Source organism: Onychostoma macrolepis, chromosome 12 (assembly GCF_012432095.1).
Source record: "Onychostoma macrolepis isolate SWU-2019 chromosome 12, ASM1243209v1, whole genome shotgun sequence".
Taxonomy (NCBI): domain Eukaryota; kingdom Metazoa; phylum Chordata; class Actinopteri; order Cypriniformes; family Cyprinidae; genus Onychostoma; species Onychostoma macrolepis.
This window is the reverse complement of record NC_081166.1, coordinates 11,922,709-11,943,893: the sequence shown is the minus strand read 5'-3', so window position 1 is coordinate 11,943,893 and position 21,185 is coordinate 11,922,709. Positions and strand designations below refer to the sequence as shown.

Genomic DNA, 21,185 nt, shown 5'->3' with positions numbered 1-21,185 from the left:
AGCTTTTACATAAACAGAATAAGATACTGAAATGCTCAGTGGTTGTTGATTATAACATTGAGAAGGCATGCTATGCAGCATGGTCTTAATATGACTCATCACTGCAGCAGTGAGGAGAGAGAAACAGAAAGGCTTTTTGTTGTACGTACCTCTCCACCTCTGCTCTTTGGCTGGGATTGGTGATAGCAGCAATATATTGCATAATATATTTACTCGCCTCTGTTTTTCCAGCTCCGCTCTCCCCTGCAAAAGAAACAAACAATGACTAATACTTACATATGAGTATATAATAGGATTTAATAAACTGAAGTACCTAATTATAGCCATTACAATCTACAATGGAATTCAAAAATCTGAGACTACTAGTAAAAATGCTTCTATTTTGCATCTTTCTAAAAAATATATTTTTACTATTTTTTTAAATATTTATTTTTCTAATTGATTTTTTTACTTTTGTAAATCTGTAATGTTACTAAAGGCTTCTATTTTAAATAAATGGTTCCCTTACCTCTTTTGAACTATCCATAAATCAGAGAATACGTACAATGGTTTCCACAAAACTATTAAGCAGCACAACTGTTTTCAACATTGATAATAAGGAATGTTTCCTGAGCACCAAATCAGCAAATCAGAATGATTTCTGAAGAATCATGAGAAACTAAAGACTGTAAAAATGGATAATGAAAATTCAGATTTTGCACAGGTTCAGTTTAATAATTTATTATAATGATAATGATAATTTAATAATTTATTAAATATTAATTAATTATAATGATTTAATTTAATTAAATTACATTAAAACAGCTATTTTAAATTGTAATAATATTTCATAATATTACTGTTTTTACTGTATTTCGATTAAACAAATGTAGCCTTGGTCAGCATAAGAGACTTTTTTTGAATTTTTGAAATGTAGTGTAATTAGATTACAATTATAATCTAATTACACTACATTATAACCATAACATGAAATAATAATTATTGTAAGTATCAAATATACATTTTACATTTCCCTGGGGCTAAAAGTAATTCTAGAGGGAAAAGGGTACGAACAAAAAAGCCCAAAGCTTTCACTTCTCTGAGTTGTTTGGGAAGACCCTAACCTATTCATTGTATCAGATAGTATTATACAACCACACAGAGGCACTCATGGAATTTATTGGTTAAACAAAGCCACAAAATGATCTCCTCACTCTAAAAAAAATAAACATGTTCCTCTGTTTGCCACAAGGTGGCACCACATATACCAAATATTTTTGGAGTGTAGTCACCACCTGTGGTCACTCACTGGATAATAATCAATGTTTTCTTATAGAGGCAACATATGAGTGGTCACCAGATTATTTCCCTTGAGGTATGTGCCCCACCTCAAAATAGTTCCACAGCATCCCAGACGGAAAACAAACACTGTCTCAAAGAGAGATTTTTGTAGAAATTGTGAAACAACCATATTGTTGTTAATCTTTTTCACACAATGGGCATGTCTTGAGAAAACAATTTGCTCATGCACTGAACTCTATTGTGAGCTCCTCCTCAAGCAGTCCTCTGTGACTGGGAAACCACATACCACGTCAGTGCCGAGCTATTCTCATCTGACCACAGATCTAATCACATCATTCCCAGTCATACTGCGGCCCCACAAGAAGACCCTGAAAGCCTGTATTCCAGTAGTTCTGTTATTTAATCGAATAGAAGGAAGACAACAGGCTGTTTTTAATATCATCTGAGGATGAAGTAATGCATTTTTCTCCTAAAAATGTAATATTACTTCAGTGGCTGCTCCACAGATTCACCCATGAGCTCAATGGTGAGTTACATCACATTCAGACATAGTCTACCTGAGATAACAATGCAAGTGTCTTTGTTCCTTCTCTTCATGGCTTTGTACGCAGCATCGGCGATGGCAAAAAGATGTGGCGGTCGCTCATACAACTCTCTGCCTTTGTACTGCTCGATGATTTCCCGTCCGTAAATGTTCATGGCACGGTAAGGGTTAACCGACACCACCACTTCTCCGATGTAGCTGTAGATACGACCCTTTTCAAACCTGCAGCAGAAAGACAGGCACAACGTTGATTTGCTGTATTCACATTCATGCATATTATGGAATATTTATTTAACCATGATTCTAACAGCTCTGTTTGGTTTGTGGTCAGTGTGGCTTGTATAATCATATTTCAGAGCTTTATGTAAAGAAAGGGCAGCTTAATGAATTATCTCTGTCAGGAATCAAAAGCAAATAAAAAGAGCAGGATAGTCAAGGTCATGTTTCATGAACTGCATAATCTGTTTGCACAATAATAAATCCTGCTGAAAAGACCAACATGAATTTCTAGGCTCGTTAGTCCTGAACCAGCATAGCAAATGTGTTGACTAGTCATTCAGACAAACCAACGACTACTAGATCTCCATACCCAACTGCTTGGTCACATATAGCCAGAAGCTGACGTTCACCCTGCTTTGAAAAAGCTAGCTGTTCTGAGCTCCATCCTCAAGGGAACCTCACTTCCTTGTTCTTCCGAGCAGACTTGGGTCATGCCTAGAATAAGGCATCCTTTCTTCTCAACCTGTGGGTTTGCCAAGTCTCCCTCAGCTCCATCCTGCCCCAGTCAGTGTGCTTAGAAGTTTGAGGCATGACCTCATAGTCTCATACTGAACTATATTACTGAGTGGTACTGAAGCTCTGAATGGATCTTGGTCTTTTTATTTTCAGGATTCCATTTAATTAATTAAGTTTAAACATGTAGAACAGTTAGACTCAGTAGTATTAAGAACTGCTACAGTCCTCAGGGAGTACCTTACTTATGCCCCACAGAGCAGAAATGTACCATACAACAACATTCACACAAACAAGTCACAGAAACGGGCCTCAATTCCCTCAGGTCTTCTCACAAATACATCTGGGATTCATAGAATTAGCAGGGATACATTAAACCAGAAGAAATCACCATGGACACAATGTGAAGTATTTAAAACGGATTCGATCAGATCCAGGTGTGCATTTGGTGTGTGTACTTTAAACCCACCCAATTTAAAAATCAACCAAAAAGAACATTTTATCACTATAAAGTTGTTGTGACACTTATAATATTTCAAATAAATGTTGATCTTTTGAACCTTCTATTCATCAGAGAATCCTGATAAAATATGTATAATTGTTTCCACAAAAATATTCAGCAACATTGAAGAATTGTTTCTTGAGCACATGATTTCTGAAGGATCATGTGACACTGAAGACTGGAGTAATGGCTGCAGAATTCAGCTTTGCCATCACAAATCATTTTAAAATAATATTAAATAGTACTAATGTGTCACAATATTACTGTTTTTACTGCATTTTGATTAAACAAACAGTTTTGGTAAACAAAAGACTTCTTCCAAAAATCTTACCAACGTTTTGAACACCAGTGTAATTACATTAAACTAATAATCATATCACATCATCTCACCCAAAAATAAAACTTTTGCCACCCTCATGTCTTTTTAAAACCAGTATGGCTTTTTTTAATTCTGTGGAACACATTTAGGAGAATGTCCAAGCTACTTTTTCCAAACAACAAAAAACAGCGACTGAAAATATAGGCAAAAGAACTTTCTCCTTTTGTGAAAAAGACAACAATATGAGTTTGGAAGTTGGAACAACAAGAAATTCTGGAAATTTGATTTGTGAGCGAACTGTCCTATTAAGTAAATGTAACAAAAGTTTTAGCTCAGTCAAACAGATTCAACATGGTATGTGTGCTGCTATATATCAGATGTGATGTCAAGGGATGAATGGCAAGCAGGGTGGCATGGTAGTGATGCTTGTGCCTTTGGTGGCAACAGCCTGTCAGGCCAGCCCTGGAGCAGCCTGCATGAAAAGGCTCTTTTGTGCCAGCCAGTGGAGTAGGATGCTGCGGTGTACCCGCACCATTGTTCTTCAGTCAATGTGAGGTCTGTGTGTAAGGAGCACAGGCCAGGCCTCCACACCCCAACACAGCAGGCTGGTTCTACTCACCCACATCAGCCCCTCAGGGAGCACAACGTCAGCTAATGATAATGATAGAGGAATCATTTTGATAAAAGAAACTTTATTGTCTTATTTTTTAAATAAAATATTACGTAATTTTTCAACAGATAGAGAATTTAAAATTGCAAGACAATATCATACATTTTTTATCCACTTTTATTAGTAATGTCAAACGATTAATCGCGATTAATCACATCTAAAATAAAAGGTTTTGTTTACATACTATATGTTTGTGTAATGTGTTTATTTATTTATTATATATATATATATATATATATATATATATATATATATATATATATATATATACACACATACTGCATATATTTTGAAAATATTTACATGTATATACATTATATATATTTAATATATAAACATAGCATATTTTTCTTAAATATATACATGCATGTGTTTGTATTTATATATACACATAATAAATATACACATTATACACTTGCCATTCATCCCTTGACATCACATCTGATATATAGCAGCACACATACCATGTTGAATCTGTTTGACTGAGCTAAAACTTTTGTTACATTTACTTAATAGGACAGTTCACTCACAAATCAAATTTCCAGAATTTCTTGTTGTTCCAACTTCCAAACTCATATTGTTGTCTTTTTCACAAAAGGAGAAAGTTCTTTTGCCTATATTTTCAGTCGCTGTTTTATGTAAAAAAAAAAAAAATATTTTGGATGCGATTAATCATTTGACAGCACTAATTTTTATATAATCTAAGGCCCAATTAAAATAGTGTACTAAAGCAGACATAATTTAGCATTTTACAAGCATTTTCCATCTTCTACTGATCTTTAACTTTCATAACTCAAATTCCTGATATAGTATGTTTTCATAATACAATGAACTTTTTTATCTGTAAAGATCAAGGAAAATGTTTCCACATTATACGAGTTATCAAAGGCATGTGACCATGAATGAAACTGATGCCTAAAAAATCTACATTTTTATATAAGAGTCATCATTCAATGTTTAGAAGACACAAAATGATACACTACCAATGAAAAGATGGGATCTGTACTTTTTTAAAGTATTTTTCATTTGTTTGTTTTTGAAAGAAGTCTGTCTGTCAGGCTCATCAAGGCAGCATTTATTTCATAAAAAAAAAAACGTTAGAATGTTGGAAAAATATTGGAAACAGTTGTGCTGCTTAAATTGTTTGTGGAAACCATGATGATTTTTGCTTTTATTTTATTCTAAATTTACATTTTTGCAACAGTGTAAAAGTCCCTACTGTTACTTTCCCAGAGCATCCTTGCTGAATTAAAAAAAACGGTAATGTGCATTTTACTGTATTTGTAAACACAGTGGCTCATTTTTGATCTAAAAACCTAATTCTAGGAAAGGCCCGCTTATGGCATGCTTTTGTCCTTTATACCACCATTCGGTCCCATTCTCATTCACTTGTCAATGTGTGCCCTCACAAAAGTGCCATTTCAGCATAAACATTGTAATGTACTGTAATTTGCGGAAACAAGAAATGTGACGTCACAGTCTGTCATTAAGCCCTCTATCAAAGTCATAGCCAAAACATATTTTGTGATCGCTTTCATTAATGTTACAGCACACACCACTGAATCCACCATCTGTCCTCTCATCACAACTCAGCCAGTCAGAAATCCACAGTGATTCTCAGAACCGGTCAGCAAATCTTGCGGATTCCGTCACGTTTCACTTTCATCTAACTCTTAACCCTTTAAGTTCACCCAAGTCCCAGAGGGCAGCTGCCCACAGAAATCTATTGTGCGTGTAACAGAATCCCAGCATGTCATGGGGCGCGTGTGGGAAAACAGAATCGTCATCTCCCATCTGCCTCTGTGATCAGATTATCAACATCTGACAAGAAGCCCACACTGAATCTGCTCTTTCAGAAATCTAGAAGCAGCTACACAGCCCTAATTTAACCATATTTACCAAATCTATCAGATTTGCCCTAAAAAGCAGTGTTGAAAATGTGAAAAATTGATTTTTGACTTAATTTTGAAACAGTTTCATGAAAATCCCTGAATGGGCAGGTCAACGTAAAGAGACAAATATGAAGAGCTTTGAAAGAGAAGGGCTTTAAGGTGGGATCCAGGATTTTTAGAGCTTTTCCTGGGAGTGAGCAGAGAAATCTGGGAAGGGGAGTAGAGGCTGAGGCTCTGTCATCCCTTCTTTCCCAGAAGGCCTAGAGAGGGGTTGCTGCTGCATGAAGATTAAGGATGTGTGTCAGACAGCAACAGTCCACTTCCTCTAACAGCTGGATCTACTCCACAGGTTAAAGCATCACCATTATTGTCCATTAATGTATTCTTATAATGCTAGGTGTACCTAGCATTGTTTGTGTTCAGAGGGATAAATTAGATTCACTGAAGAGATATTTCACTCAAAAATTAAAATCCTGTCATCATTCATTCACCTTAATGTTGTATGACATTTTGTCTTCTGTGGCACATGAAATAAGATCAGTAAGTTTCAGTGTTTGAAACTTATTCAAGCAAGTTAAAGAGTTTGCAGTCAGAGCTACACCCTTCACCACATAAAGACCAACATTTAAAACACTAGGGTCATCTGAAGTCCCAGACAATAAGAGCTTGACACCATTTTTAGAAAGAGATCACTTGCCAGGCTGAGAATAACTACTGGTTTCAGGCTTGTTTGGGTGGGTCTCTTGGGGTTATTTGCTTGTGGTTGACCGGGGTGGGGTGTAGCCTGTAAATTCCCTCGGACTAGTTGCAAGTAAGAGTAAAAAATTATAGGAGTGAAAATTAACTGAACTGGACAGCAGCACAGGATAAATAAATGAGAAACAGAGAATTAGAGACAAAGAGATGGAGTAAAAGGCAAAGACGGAACACAGGAATATCAACATGCAAGGCCTGCACACTAAAGCACTGACTTATAAGATGGTCCAACTCCTAGATAGCAAATCAAAGCCTGTATATTCACAACTCCAGCAATGAAAGGATAATCTGTCCCTGATCCCTGCTTATCCCTGCATACAATTTACCACCAAGCAATCAGTGTTACTCAGTCCACAGCTTAACACAGAGCATGCAGGGTATGACCTGATAGCGAATTGTCCTCTGGACTGTCTATCATGCAGAGACAGTTCAGCCCACAAGAATTTTTGGAGATCTCCGTTATGCCTCAGATGTTTCTCCAAAAATTCTTTAGGATAAATAAAGAGACAACTGCCGAAATATACTAAGAAAGAATACAGAGCAATAAAGTCAAAGCACAATAATTTGAGGAGGGTTTGATGAGTAATGTTGGACATCATTGAAATCACAATATTAAGATGTACAGAATGAATAATGGATATTCATTTTTAGCCTTGCATTTAAGTGTTGTTTTTAAAGACTTCAAGACAGAATAACATTACATCAAAAGTAATATAAATGCAAAAATAAAGGAAATGATCATGCACTATTAAATATCCAATATATTCCTTATTCTATACAAGACAGCTGCTGTTCTTCTGGCCTGTTAATTTAATCTTAGAAGCTTCTTGTCACCCCCACCACAACAAATCTTCTCCCACATTTGAAATGAGTTTCTGTGCAACTTGTACATTTGTTTGCTGTTAAACACAAGCTGCTTCTGTACTGGTGACAATCCTTTAAAGCTTAACACACATCCTTCAACAGCAAAAAATTCTGGAAAGCTCTTCATGCCCACTGGACTCAATTTGACCCAGTCTTGTCAAGCTAACCTCCTTTACAAACATACTACTGTGCGTAAAGCCTGAATGGGGAAAATGTGTGTCCCACTTGGCAAAACTTCAAGCCATGTCTTAAACGTGCAGCTTTCACGCTAACGTTCATTAGCTTTGCACTGACTACTCAGGAAATGAGAGCCAGGTGTAAATGTCAGAGCGCGCCAACATGCTGAAGTTTTTGTTATTTTGGCCCACTCCCTTCATTGTCTCCCTGAGATCACAGGCACTTTTTGTTCTCCCATCAGGATGAGGGAAAGAAAATGAGGGCAAACTGAGGCGTATTTTGACGATTGTGTTTCAGAAGTCAACAGTAAAGTGACTAGACATGGCCTTGAGTCAATCTCTAACTCATCTCAGCTTTTAGCACATGGTTCTGATCCCAATATGATGTCACTGAGCAGTAGCGGATGAGATGACGGCCAATTCAAGAAGAAAAAAGCAGACAAAAAGACACGACCGGCCAAACGGAGTCAGACATTACTCAGCAAGCTATTTCAGGAAGCGCTCTCCATCAGGGTAAAAAGAGGGCAGGGATGGAAAGTACAAAAACAGACATAAGACGAGAAAGAGAGAAAGTACAGTTAATGAGGTAATTGGCTGAAAACTAAAGGAAAGGGAGAAGCAGAGTGGAAATTAGTGTGAATGTTACTGACACCTGGCTGTAACACGGTTCCACAGACACAGCAGGACAGACCTGCTTGAAAATGTGTTGAACCACTAGAGAAAAAGTGCACTGAAATTCATGACACATCCATCATTGTGTCCCATTTAAATGTTATTAGCAAGAACAGATTACATGTAATCTCATTAATGTGTCTATGTAATGTAATCAAACCACATCAACGGTTGGAGAGAGGAAATGGGATCCGAGCAGTGGCGAATACACAATTTGGGAATTATTTAGGAGTCACTTATGTGCATACGGAAAAACAGACTAATGAAATTGGGGCTAGGATGTAACCTGTTGTAAACATTAGACAGAAAGGGGTTATGAAGAGGATGAGGGGTCAGTCAAGACTATAAAATATATCAAGGCTATAAACACTAAACACAGTGAATGTGAGCGAGAGAGCTCCTCTAACATGCTTAGTGGTATCAGTGACCGCCAGCCAAGGCACACAGTCCACAAATGAGACGTCTGTGGAGCTTGAAGCTTATTCTGGGGGGGAAAAGGCCAAAAAAGCAACAGCCTTGTTTATTTAAGGCCGGTGATATGTTTCAGATTACAGGGGGTTGTATGGAAATTCTTGAGGGCAGACAGGCCCTTTTCTTTGCTGGAGAGTGAGAGAAAATCAGGCTGTTTTTTGAAGCCATCAAACTTTAAAGCAGTCTTTTAAGGTCCATGGGTGGCGTCGGAATTAAAGTTCAAGCAGCTGATGGAAACATTACCGTAATCCACAACAATTAACATCATGTGAAGCAAAAAGCTATGTGTTTATAAGAAACAAATCCATTTTTAAAAGGCGTTTTAATTTCGCTTCAAGCTATAGTATACATAAAGAACTTGTATTTTAGCAGGACGCAATGTTAAGTTCAAACATCTTAAAAATGGATTTATTACAAATACACAGCTTTTTATTACAGAAGATGTTAAGTGATGGACTGGATTTCTTGTTGATTACTGTGATGTTTTTATCAACTGTTTGGATTCTCCTTTCTGACGGCACCCATTCACTGCAGAGAAGCCACTGGTGAGCAAGTGATGTCATGCTAAATATCTCCAAATCTGTTCTAATAAAGAAACAGAAGGTAAGCCCAGGGGTAGGTTTTCAGCACATTTTCATTTTTTCATATCTTAGGAAATAACAAGGTTCAGTAGGGAAACGATTACAAGAGATAAGACCTGATATGTTATTCTAAACAAAAATAGGAAACAATCCTCCAAAACAGCAGGGACAGAGCTGAACCCTAAAGTAAATTACCAAAACAAAACAAAATTAATTTAATTTATAAAATAAAATAAAAAATAAAACAACTAAATAGTTTCAAAAATACAAGAAGTTGTAGAAAAACGGGATTAATCATAATATTCAAAAATGCAGTGGCAATTTTTGCTGATTTGACATATATTATTGTAACATAATCCTGGCAAACAGGATATTTGCATTTTTCACTATACAAGTAGACAGAAGCTGTACTTGCATATGTAGCTGTATTGCATATCAATACGATTTTTGTAAGCGAAAAGGTAAAAATCCCATCTACTGGGAGTACTGTCTGTTTTTATTGATTAAAAAAAGATCTGACCACACAAGAACCCATAGCTGCACGTAAGCATGGAACTCAAAGCAGGACAAGCTGTACCAAACATTTGGTCAAGATCTATTATAGCATCACAGGGCAAATCCTTTGGGCTTGTAACATTTATATGGAGAGTATTTTTCCAGTGGCATTCTTTCTTCATCTCTTCATCTCTCACACTGTGGCCCTTTAAAAATAAGCAGCGCTGGTCAAAGTACCTATACACATAAGGCACTGACCATGAAAATAATTTTTTTAATTTATTATTCTTCCTTACAGGCCAAATCATATCTCTGCTGCTCCATCTATCCTTACAGGATAGGGAAATAAAACGTTTGACCTTGTTTCTGGCTCTGCGTAGTGCACCTGAGCTCTGAAAGGACTTTGATCCCTGTGCAGTTTGCTGTGCAGGATGGGAAACGGGTTGCCATGTGGTCACAGCTGGACTCCACGTGGCCCTGCTGTTAAGGCAACAAGTGAGCTTTTATACTGTTGATATGGGAGAGGCTTAGGCTTATTCGGCCAACAGCTTCACAGAACTGAAATCCTCAAGATATAAATACGACAGGAAGATCAAATTTAAACACCACTATTACAAATGGTGTCTTTGTGATCTTCCCCATGAGGACTTATAAAAAGTTAATTTCATTCAAAGACGCATAGAGGCCAGAATTAATTTTCTTGCCTGAGTTTATATTTGTCTGCAGTTTGTAGGCTATTTGTCCAATGGCACCATACTGTAAATATGGAACAGAAAGAAGCATATGGGCTCAATTTTCACGTTTTCCTGTAGTGCTCTTTAAACCTAAACTTAGACCCCTACTTACGGTTATCATCTGGCTGATTTTGCTTAACAAAGACCCTGATAAAAGGCTGTGAGGAAATGGCACAGATTTACAGCCTTCTGCTTTAAAAGTTTCCCTCATTCCACTCTATGACCACACAACACAGCACGTCAATTTTTAAGCAATCATCTGCACTAGATGTGTAATTATTCTTAGAAAAAGGAGAGAAATAGACCCCTGTGACTATAAACCTGAAAAACAGATGACTAGCAAGATATATTACAACTGTGGCTCTCGACTGCTTTTTTAAAAAATGGTACTGAACACAAATGTTTAAACAGTAGCGTGTATATACAGTATCTCACAGAAGTGTACACACCCCTCACATTTTTGTAAATATTTTATTATATCTTTTCATGTGACAACACTGAAGAAATGACACTTTGCTACAATGTAAAGTAGTGAGTGTACAGCTTGTATAACAGTGTAAATTTGCTGTCCCCTCAAAATAACTCAACACACAGCCATTAATGTCTAAACCGCTGGCCACAAAAATGAGTACACCCCTAAGTGAAAATGTCCAAATTAGGCCCAAAGTGTCAATATTTTGTGTGGCCACCATTATTTTCCAGCACTGCCTTAACCCTCTTGGGCATGGAGTTCACCAGAGCTTCACAGGTTGCCACTGGAGTCCTCTTCTACTCCTCCATGATGACATTACGGAGCTGGTGGATGTTAGAGACCTTGCGCTCCTCCACCTTCCTTTTGAGGATGCCCCACAGATGCTCAATAGGGTTTAGGTCTGGAGACATGCTTGGCCAATCCATCACCTTTACCCTCAACTTCTTTAGCAAGGCAGTGGTCGTCTTGGAGGTGTGTTTGGGGTCGTTATCATGTTGGAATATGAAGGGAGGGGATCATGCTCTGCTTCAGTATGTCACAGTACGTTTTGGCATTCATGATTCCCTCAATGAACTGTAGCTCCCCAGTGCCGGCAGAACTCATGCAGCCCCAGACCATGACACTCCCACCATCATGCTTGACTGTAGGCAAGACACACTTGTCTTTGTACTCCTCACCTGGTTGCCGCCACACACGCTTGACACCATCTGAACCAAATAAGTTTATCTTGGTCTCATCAGACCACAGGACATGGTTCCAGTAATCCATGTCCTTAGTCTGCTTGTCTTCAGCAAACTGTTTGCGGACTTTCTTGTGCATCATCTTTAGAAGAGGTTTCCTTCTGGGACGACAGCCATGCAGACCAATTTGATGCAGTGTGCGGCGTATGGTCTGAACACTGACAGGCTGACCCCCCCACCCCTTCAATCTCTGCAGCAATGCTGGCAGCACTCATACGTCTATTTCCCAAACACAACCTCTGGATATGACGCTGAGCATGTGCACTCAACTTCTTTGGTTGACCATGGCGAGGCCTGTTCTGAGTGGAACCTGTCCTGTTAAACCGCTGTATGGTCTTGGCCACCGTGCTGCAGCTCAGTTTCAGGGTCTTGGCAATCTTCTTATAGCCTACGCCATCTTTATGTAGAGCAACAATTTTTTTTTTTTTTTCAGATTCTCAGAGAGTTCTTTGCCATGAGGTGCCATGTTGAACATCCAGTGACCTGTATGAGAGAGTGAGAGCGATAACACCAAATTTAACACACCTGCTCCCCATTCACACCTGAGACCTTGTAACACTAACGAGTCACATGACACCGGGGAGAGAAAATGGCTAATTGAGTGTACTCACTTTTGTGGCCAGCGGTTTAGACATTAATGGCTGTGTGTTGAGTTATTTTGAGGGGACAGCAAATTTACACTGTTATACAAGCTGTACACTCACTACTTTACATTGTAGCAAAGTGTCATTTCTTCAGTGTTGTCACATGAAAAGATATAATAAAATATTTACAAAAATGTGAGATATATATATATATATATATATATATATATATATATATACACAAAAACATGAGGGCGTGTTCTGCTCTCCACTCTTTCCTAAGGTATAAGCCGAATATATTCTGCCACTTGAAATATGCATGATTATATGGTTAGCTGCATTTAATTATTTGCATTCAGCATTGTTTCTCTCCCTGCTCTCTGTGACCAGCATGACGCACAAGTTGAGAACCACTGCAAGATAATAATAAATATGCAATACACAATAATAAATATTCAATCAATTGGTCCTTTTTCTTCCATTTCTCACTTTTAGAACACCCAACACAAAGACTTTGGAACAATCAAGCCCATTACACTAGCTGCTAGTGGCTTAAAGAACTGTGAGGGTCAAAGGTTACATCTCAGGAAAATGTCAATAGGAAGAGCAGTGAGGCCTCATAAGTTGCCAATACTCTCTTCCTGAGCCCATTCTTCCTGTCACTTCTAGCCACTACACAAGAGTCAAAGGTTAAACTCATCATCTAAGCAAAGTGGAAACATCAAGACTATCTAGGAAAGATTTAACTATACAGTACATAAAGTATATAGCTAGTACCATGCAAATTAATAGTTGTTGAAGACTTTTTTAGACTTGACTTTCGTTTAAATGACACATGAAAGCCGGAAGGCTCTGCCACGGCATACTGATTATCAGCTATTTCATCTGCAGTATCAGAGCCAGTGTCTGGAAGAATTTGGAACATGGTCTTGGGCAGCACTTGTAATTGTTTTTGGAAATGTGCAGAGAACTGCCAAAAAATTCCCCAAGATCCTAGGGGTAGACAAAACAACACTGCCATATAAAGTCAAGCCCTCAGCACACATCAAATTAAGCTTTTATTTCAGAATGCCCACACAAACTCTTGCTCAAAAAAAAATGACATTGTGTAAACACAGTAATGGACAGAGTTCAAATCACGCTACAATGTACAGTATGTGTCAGAAGTCCCGACACTTGTTTAACTTTGACACCTCACTGTAAAGAGCTTAAACCCTCACAACTAAACAAACTGACAAACTTGCTTTAAATCTCTTGGTTAAATATTCTGTCATAGGTTTGCATAGAAAGGCTGCATTTCAATTTGTTATATTTAGGAGCTTCTTTGGCAGAGCAAACCCATGCTGACTGTAAACACAGCTTATTTTACTGGATAAAATGTACACCTTATCAAAACAAGTTCAACCAAAGTTTTGCTTTGACATCACATATGGTCTTCCTGAATTCAAAGCAAACGGCCTTTAAAAGGCATCATATAAAAAGTGAATTCCAGTTCAACAGCACTCTTCTTTATCACTCCAGAGGGCACAGGATGTGATCTGGCATCACGTAGCTGCTACTCTTCCAGCTGAAGCCCCAGACACAGATGTGGAGACTGAAGAAGCAGGAAGCTGGCCTGGTCACACCCTCTGCAAATAACAAACTGCACACGCCATCTCCCAGCCAGAGAGAAAATCAGGCCATGGCTGAGAGGTGGGAAAAACAGACACCCTGTGCTTTTTGAGTCACTGGAACCAGTAAGCATCTCCTGTTGCTAATTAATGGCTAAGTTGTTTATCCGCATCCATACGGTGTTTGAAAAATGGATTCATAATTATCTATATATAGTATATCAGATACATTACTATTGAAAGGGTTTGGGTGATTTATTTTTATTTTTTTTAAAGAAATTAATGTTATTCAGCAAGGCCGCATTAAATTGATGAAACGTGACAGCAAAGACATTTAGAATATAACAAAAGATTTACATTTCAAATAAATTCTGTTCTTTTGAACATTTCTAAAGGATCATGTCATGTGACACTAAAGACCAGAGTAATGGCTGCTGAAAGCTTTGCTATCACAGGAATAAATTATATTTTTAAATATATTATAGAAAACTGTAATAATATTTTTCAATATTACTTTTTAACTGCATTGTTACTGTAGCATAAAACTTAAAAACATGAAATAATCATACTGACCAAAACTTCGGAACAGTAGTGTATAAAAGGAATAAACTATAACTGTATGACTGACTTTGATTTCATTGGTATTATTTATACATTTGAAATCATTATTATTTATAGTTTATTATTGGCTATGATCCAAAAATATCTCCCTCAATTAACTGGAAACACTACCTGTAATAATTAATTAAACCGACTAGTGTCCTTGTGAGACATCCACATACAGGTTAAGTTAAGTGGCATACAGAGAAGCATACAATTGATTTTATGGCATTGTTATATTAACCACAAACAAAAAGTTCTGAATTCTCAAACTACATTCACCTTCATCTTATTAGAGCCATCAGGTCATTTATTTACAGTGTGCTGATGAGGAAATGCGATCCACATCGCCATAAACATAAAACACAATAGCAGGATATCCACTGCAAACTTGTTTAAACAATAAGGCCAATCAGAGGGGGGAGTTACCATGGTCAACACACCTCTGAGCCTGTCATACAGCACTCCGGCTCAGCAGGTGCAGCCAGTTGTATGAAGCTACAATAGACACAGCAAACACAACAATGCCTTGAATTCCTTTAATGCTGACATGAGATGTGTAATTCATTGTTCCCTTGACCTGAAAAAACTTAAGACTAGTTTACTCCAGATGTATTATGTACCATCTAAAATATGAGTCAATTACTATGTTTCATTCTTCAAGATGTTTTGCAAGATGTTTTGAATAATCCTCCATCTGACCACAGCAGATCCTAGTTAATAAAGCATTATGCAATGAGGATGATTCAGATTTGTAGCCTATTATTAGTTACTAGCTCACAGTAGGAGTTCAGTTCAGAAACATAACCACTATGTAACTAAGTGTAACACTAACGTGCATCACCTATTGATGTGTTTGTGTGTGTGTAGATAGGTAGGTAGGTAGATAGATAGATAGATAGATAGATAGATAGATAGATAGATAGATAGATAGATAGATAGAGATATTTTAATCATAGTTTAGGCAGAAGTGAAGAAAATAGTAATAAAAAATAAAAATTCTTATTCTTCTTAACATAATTCAGATTCGACTTCAAAATCCAAAGCAAAAATACAGACTACAAGTATCATTATGATACCTGTCCCGTACCAAAGCACATGGCAAGAGGGATCCCAGTCGGCGAATTATCTTACCTGAGTTTGAGGTTGGCCATAAACTCTTCCAAAGACACATTGTCCAGAAGAACAAAGTCCGCCTTTCCGAACTCCAAACTTTCGTGTTCTGCCATATTAACGCGTTAGTAATATAAGAATGCAAAAATGTAAAGCTAACTGTTGAATATCCTACGAATACACAAGTCAATTCGACAACAGCAAACAGAAGGGATAATGCATCTCCATTAATTTGTTTACATTTGCCTAGTGCACTATTCGTCGGCTTCTTTTCATGTTATTAGTAAAGGACTATATCAACACGCATTGTTTGTTAACTATACGTTGTTGTCGTCTTCTCAAAGATTGAAATGCCTAAAGCTACACACTCTTTGGTCGCCTGAAAACTCCACACAACTTTACGAGCCTCCCGGTGTGATAGTCCGCTACACCGAGCGTCGCGCCTCTCATCCCTTTTTCCACGAGCTTCACTCGTCTCGCCTAAACACACTGTGTGGCTTCAGTATTCTGCCAGTCTCGCGTAAGCCCCTCCCCCCGAGGGCGCGAGCTAAAGCTTACCTCTAAACATCAAGGATAAACTTACAAAGGTGGACACATTTAGCGTCGGGTCTACAGTATTCACATCTACTTAAACCTAGAAACTTTTTGTTACTAGCATACTTATTTTTATTACGTAATCCAAAATTTACAACAATCAAATTCAAGCTGGTCAGAAGTGAATAGTTGATCGCTGAAACTCAAATAATTAAATGGCGAAAATGTGCATTTCTTATCAGTAATAGTGGAATTAACGTGTCGCTTTTACTAGCAAAGGAATAAGTACTGTAAATAATAAGTACACTTTGGAAACTTACAAGTGAAAAAAGAGTAACCTCACTGGATTGCTAGTTCATAATTTAAAAAATACGTTCTTGTAACATACATCACATACTAGCATAGTCTAAGAAAGGAGTAAACGTTAAATGATTTGACACAGGCCTATTTAGCATTGTAATATCAGTAATTTGAAAGGGATAGTCACATTTGAATTGAGCATAGTTAGCATTCTTTTTAGACTACTATTAGTCATCAGTGAGTTTCTGAATATCCCTGGAATGTCCGTCTGTCCTGCTGTGGCCATATAAGGAAATGGACACAATCCCATTCGAGTGAACTGTATTACGGTAGTGCAGCAAATACAACAAATCTGAAAATAGAACTACCCAAAACCAATTTTACAGGTAAGCACAATAGTAGTTTAACTTTTTTTCTTTTTTGTCTCCTAAAACATTATTTAAAAAAATTATTTGGTTTCTTACATGATTTTGGGATGGCACGTGCTGTCAACGTGTCTGTAGTGACCTTAGGACACAAGAAGGTGTTTAAGTTTAATGAGAAGATGGCTTCAGGTTGCTCTGTTCAGTGGCCAAGTGACATTCTCCCTGATTAAACACAATAGGATGACTCTGCCGCCCCCACCTGTGTCTCTAGGAGACTGGGACAATATTATTCCTAAAAGTTATAATAGTTTACCATATTAGTTATCTACTGAAATAACAATAATAATAATAACAGTGCAAAAGAAAACAATATTTGTAAAAACAAAAAAAAAAAAAAAAAATATATATATATTATTTACAAACAATATTTGTTAAGAAATAAAATAATTTATATTTAAATCTAATAAAAAATAATGTATTATATATTATTGCTATTATTACTATACAATATTTTAATTTTATATATATATATATATATATTAAAAATGTAATATAAAAACAATATTTGTTGAACAATATTACTTACAAATATAAAATGTAAATTTAAATATAATTACAAATTTTACATATATACAAGACAAAATGTTTCATGGCATTTTCTATAGAAAAACCCCAGTATTTTCATTTGAAATATATCTTTCAGCAAGGGAACAAATATTGTTTTCTTTTACACTTGTATTATTGTTATTGTAGTAATTATAAGTATTATGTGTATACATATACATATACATATACATACATATATATATATATACACATATATATATATATGTATATATATATATATATATATATACATATATATATATATATATATATATATATATATATGCATAATAATGACAAAAAGTTGTTGTTTAATTTTAAATTCAGAAGTTTTATGGCAAAGTAATTTTATAGAAAAAGCACTTAGAAAAATGTTAAGGGTATTTGCATTTGAAATAAATCTATCAGCAAGACACATGTTTAAAAATAAAGCAATGAATAAACAGAACTAGCAGAACATGTTTTACCATTGTATATTATATGTAAGTCAAACCGACTAGTTGGTACTATTTAATTGGCCTCTAACTAAACTATAAATGTTCAGAATTTTGCCTCAGATGACTTTTACATTCCCTTAGATTTTTCTCACCATAAGCAATGAACCCCCAAAAACGATGGTGTTGGATGCATTATTGGCCCAAGAGCGGCCACGGTTATGGGTCACATAAACCGTAGCACCCTTGCGCAGAGTCGTCATGTACGTAGACAGATTCCCAACCGAGCTGGAGCCCTGAACATTGCTATGGGACACAGCCACCCAGTAATTATTTACAACCAGCCATAGATCAGTTGTCCCACTGCCCCCAGTCTGTGTGGAGAAGAAGAACTGATAGACACCAGAAACTGGAGCTCTGAATATCCCGGTGCGAGTGCTGAAAGCCCCTCCTTGATTCACATACACTTTCCTGTACATAATCTTGTTCATTTTTCCTGAGATGCTGGCCGGGTAGGTGACAAAAAAATGGACGTTTGCTTTCACTACAGACCACAAGGAAAGAAAATGCTGCATTATTTTCCTTAAAAGGTAGATCATTTTAATAATACAAACTGAATTTTCACAGTGTGATTGCTGATAAAGAGAAATGACTCACCTCTATTTTTGTTTCTCTTACACATCCAGGTGATTTTGTCTCTGCTGATGCAAGACTCAGATTTTCTGCACTTTCCACAGACAAGTGTGTTAATATCTGAAAGGATGGTGTACAGTCAATAGCTTATATATAAATAGACCATCCTCAGATTTTTTTTCTGAAAATCCATGTGCATCGTATCTTACCTGCACAATATGCCATATGGCAAGCTGACGGTTTGACAAACTTGTAGACGTAGTAGTTTCCCCTACACGCTTTCACTTGAATGGGAGGAGATTTGAACAAACAGCAGTTGTTTTTCCAGTTTCCACACACCTTTCGGGTGACCACCCCGTCTCGTATCCGGGGATGACCACCGACGAGCCACAGCGGAGCGTGCGTGCCACACATTTCTTTCTTCACGCACCTCTCAGGCATCTGGATGGGTTTCCCACGGTAGAAGAGACGGTACCAGCCCTTCCACTGGACACGACGGTCACAAGCAACATTCTTGGTGGTGTAGTTTGTGGCTCTCCAGGGTTGGTCCAGCGCGATATAATGGTTACAGGGGTCAGAGGATTCATCACTCTCATCCTCACCAGACCCTTCATCTCCATCCTGGGTGAAGGTATACAGCAAATGGCTGCTGCCTATCAAAGACAGACATAAATAGCCCTTTTTTGTATAAAAAGATAAATAAATAAAACTGGATATGGACTGGAGAGTATTAAGGAATTAGCTTTTTCCAGCCTCTTCAAATGAATTAACTGATAAACATTTTCAATCCTTTACCTATTGAACAATTTTTTAATAGTAAATAATTTTAATAATTTTACATTTAATTATAACATTTAATAATAATAATAATAAATTTAAAGCATACAGGATTTTTTCTTTTTGAACTTACCTGTTTGTAGTGACGTCAAATTCATCTCCACGTCTGTATCAATAGGCTTATGTGAACAGTGTGGTAATGCCTGCAACAAAACAATCGTAGTTTCTGGAGAAAATTGTTTGTCTCACAGTATGATACATTTAGATAGATTGGGCCATATTTTTACTTTGAGATAATGGCACAATTAATCTGCATATATATTCATTATACATTTAATCTTTAACAACAGCATGCTTAAATCTTTTATGTATGTCCAATACGATTTAAATTTTACCTGGCTCAAGGCTTCTTGCTTTTGTTTCATTACTTCTTGTTCATGTTTCAAGCTTTCCATCTCCTAAATAAATACAGAGGAAAAAATGCAATGCTCATATCACTTTCCCATTAGAAACTGAAATGCACTGAAGGCATTTTTATATTCACCACTACCTTATACACAACAGCAAGTTGCTCCTGCAAAGGCTGGTCAACCGTACTCCAAGCTCTAAATGAGTACTGGAAAACAGTGCAATGAAATATTGTGAAATGAAATGCACAGTTAGTGTACAACTGTAGTTGTAATGCAAAAATATTTTAAAATGTTGGTCTTATTTTTTTATAATTTTATTATATTAACCCAATCAATGCTTACTGAGATATCTCTGTTCGCAGTGTCGGCTGCACAGACAACCAGCATGGTAAACACTTGAACACATAAGGAAAGCATCTAAAGGTGAGAGTAAAAAACTGCATTAGACTTTGTATTATTTATCTAAATACATAAAAAAATAAACGTAAAAATAAAATAATAATTTAAAGTATGTATTTTTAATTTAAAAAATGGATTTACTGTTTGATCCTTAATCAAGAAGGCAAACTCTTGAGACTTTCAGATACTGTATAGGTTACTGATGTTTACTGTAAGTGATTTCTTTTTATTTATTTCTTTTTATTTTAGAAATTGTAAACATTTGAAGCTTACCTTTTCACAAAGAGCAGATCTCTATGCGTTATGCAAGTTGACTATATAGAATAGAGTTTATATACTGCACCAGATTATGGGTGGACACTACTGCCATGCAAAAGGAAGTTGCTGGTTTGACTTTCACACCAATATTTTCTTACATGAGACTGGTGACACTCTTCACAAATAAGGTGCTAACGTGCACATGAAAAATGGCCACAAGCAGTTTTTGAGCTCATGAGGTCAGCAAAAAAAAAATTGCAGCAAAAACTGTATTTGCATACGCGCAGGCAAAATACTATTGAAATAAGTTGCATGAGTCAAACTAGAATGACAATGTAAAACAAAAATAAAAACAAACAAACAAAAAGGAGACAATGCGTTAAAATATTTGAAAGGGTTCAAGGTCGAGGCTAGGTCAGTATTTTGCATTAAACTGGGTTTTCTTTGTTTGAACTTTTGGAAATGTTAATTAGCTTTTTATGACTGACCAGGTTTTAGTTATGAATTACCAAGCGAACCATTACTTACACTCACATTGCAATTTAACAAGTTATTTGACAGTTAGAATTATGCATTTGCAAGTATCATTCAGAAACCACATGTCAAGACAATGGTTAGAGCAAAAAACCTATTCTTGCATTATCAGCAGAATAGTGACAAG

The 21,185-nt window shown here is 36.6% G+C and overlaps 3 protein-coding genes across 4 annotated transcripts in view; 1 reads left to right on the top strand and 2 right to left on the bottom strand.

Moving 5' to 3' along the window:
- myo1d (myosin 1D) overlaps nt 1-16,282 on the bottom strand; it is a 67,236-nt gene extending 50,954 nt beyond the window's left edge. Inside the window, exons 1-3 of the mRNA XM_058792866.1 lie at nt 15,830-16,282; nt 1,839-2,047; nt 150-243 (exon numbers count right to left, since the gene is read on the bottom strand). Of these exons, the coding sequence (XP_058648849.1) occupies nt 150-243; nt 1,839-2,047; nt 15,830-15,924 (398 nt within the window). The 5' untranslated portion in view covers nt 15,925-16,282. The remainder of the gene's footprint in view (nt 1-149; nt 244-1,838; nt 2,048-15,829) is intronic.
- A 188-nt stretch (nt 16,283-16,470) lies between these two features.
- Nucleotides 16,471-21,185, top strand: part of tbkbp1 (TBK1 binding protein 1) — a 77,568-nt gene continuing 72,853 nt past the window's right edge. For both annotated transcript variants that reach the window (XR_009273601.1, XM_058792867.1), the window contains exon 1: nt 16,471-17,028. The gene's annotated coding sequence lies outside the window, so the exon portion shown is untranslated. The remainder of the gene's footprint in view (nt 17,029-21,185) is intronic.
- On the bottom strand, nt 17,917-20,600 carry LOC131550622 (uncharacterized). Its single transcript, XM_058792870.1, has 8 exons — nt 20,540-20,600; nt 20,210-20,284; nt 20,008-20,073; nt 19,853-19,915; nt 19,591-19,660; nt 18,890-19,333; nt 18,705-18,800; nt 17,917-18,591 (listed from the first exon to the last, which is right to left on the bottom strand). Exons 2-8 carry the CDS (start codon nt 20,282-20,284, stop codon nt 18,188-18,190), a joined length of 1,218 nt encoding a protein of 405 aa, XP_058648853.1. The 5' UTR covers nt 20,540-20,600; the 3' UTR covers nt 17,917-18,187.

Coding starts and splice junctions, on each gene's coding strand:
- LOC131550622 (XM_058792870.1), bottom strand. CDS start 20,284: ATGCTTTCCTTATGTGTTCAAGTGTTTACCATGCTGGTTGTCTGTGCA. Junction 19,661..19,852: donor AGCAAGAAGCCTTGAGCCAG/GTAAAATTTAAA, acceptor GTTTTGTTGCAG/GCATTACCACACTGTTCACA. Junction 19,334..19,590: donor TTTGACGTCACTACAAACAG/GTAAGTTCAAAA, acceptor TGTCTTTGATAG/GCAGCAGCCATTTGCTGTAT.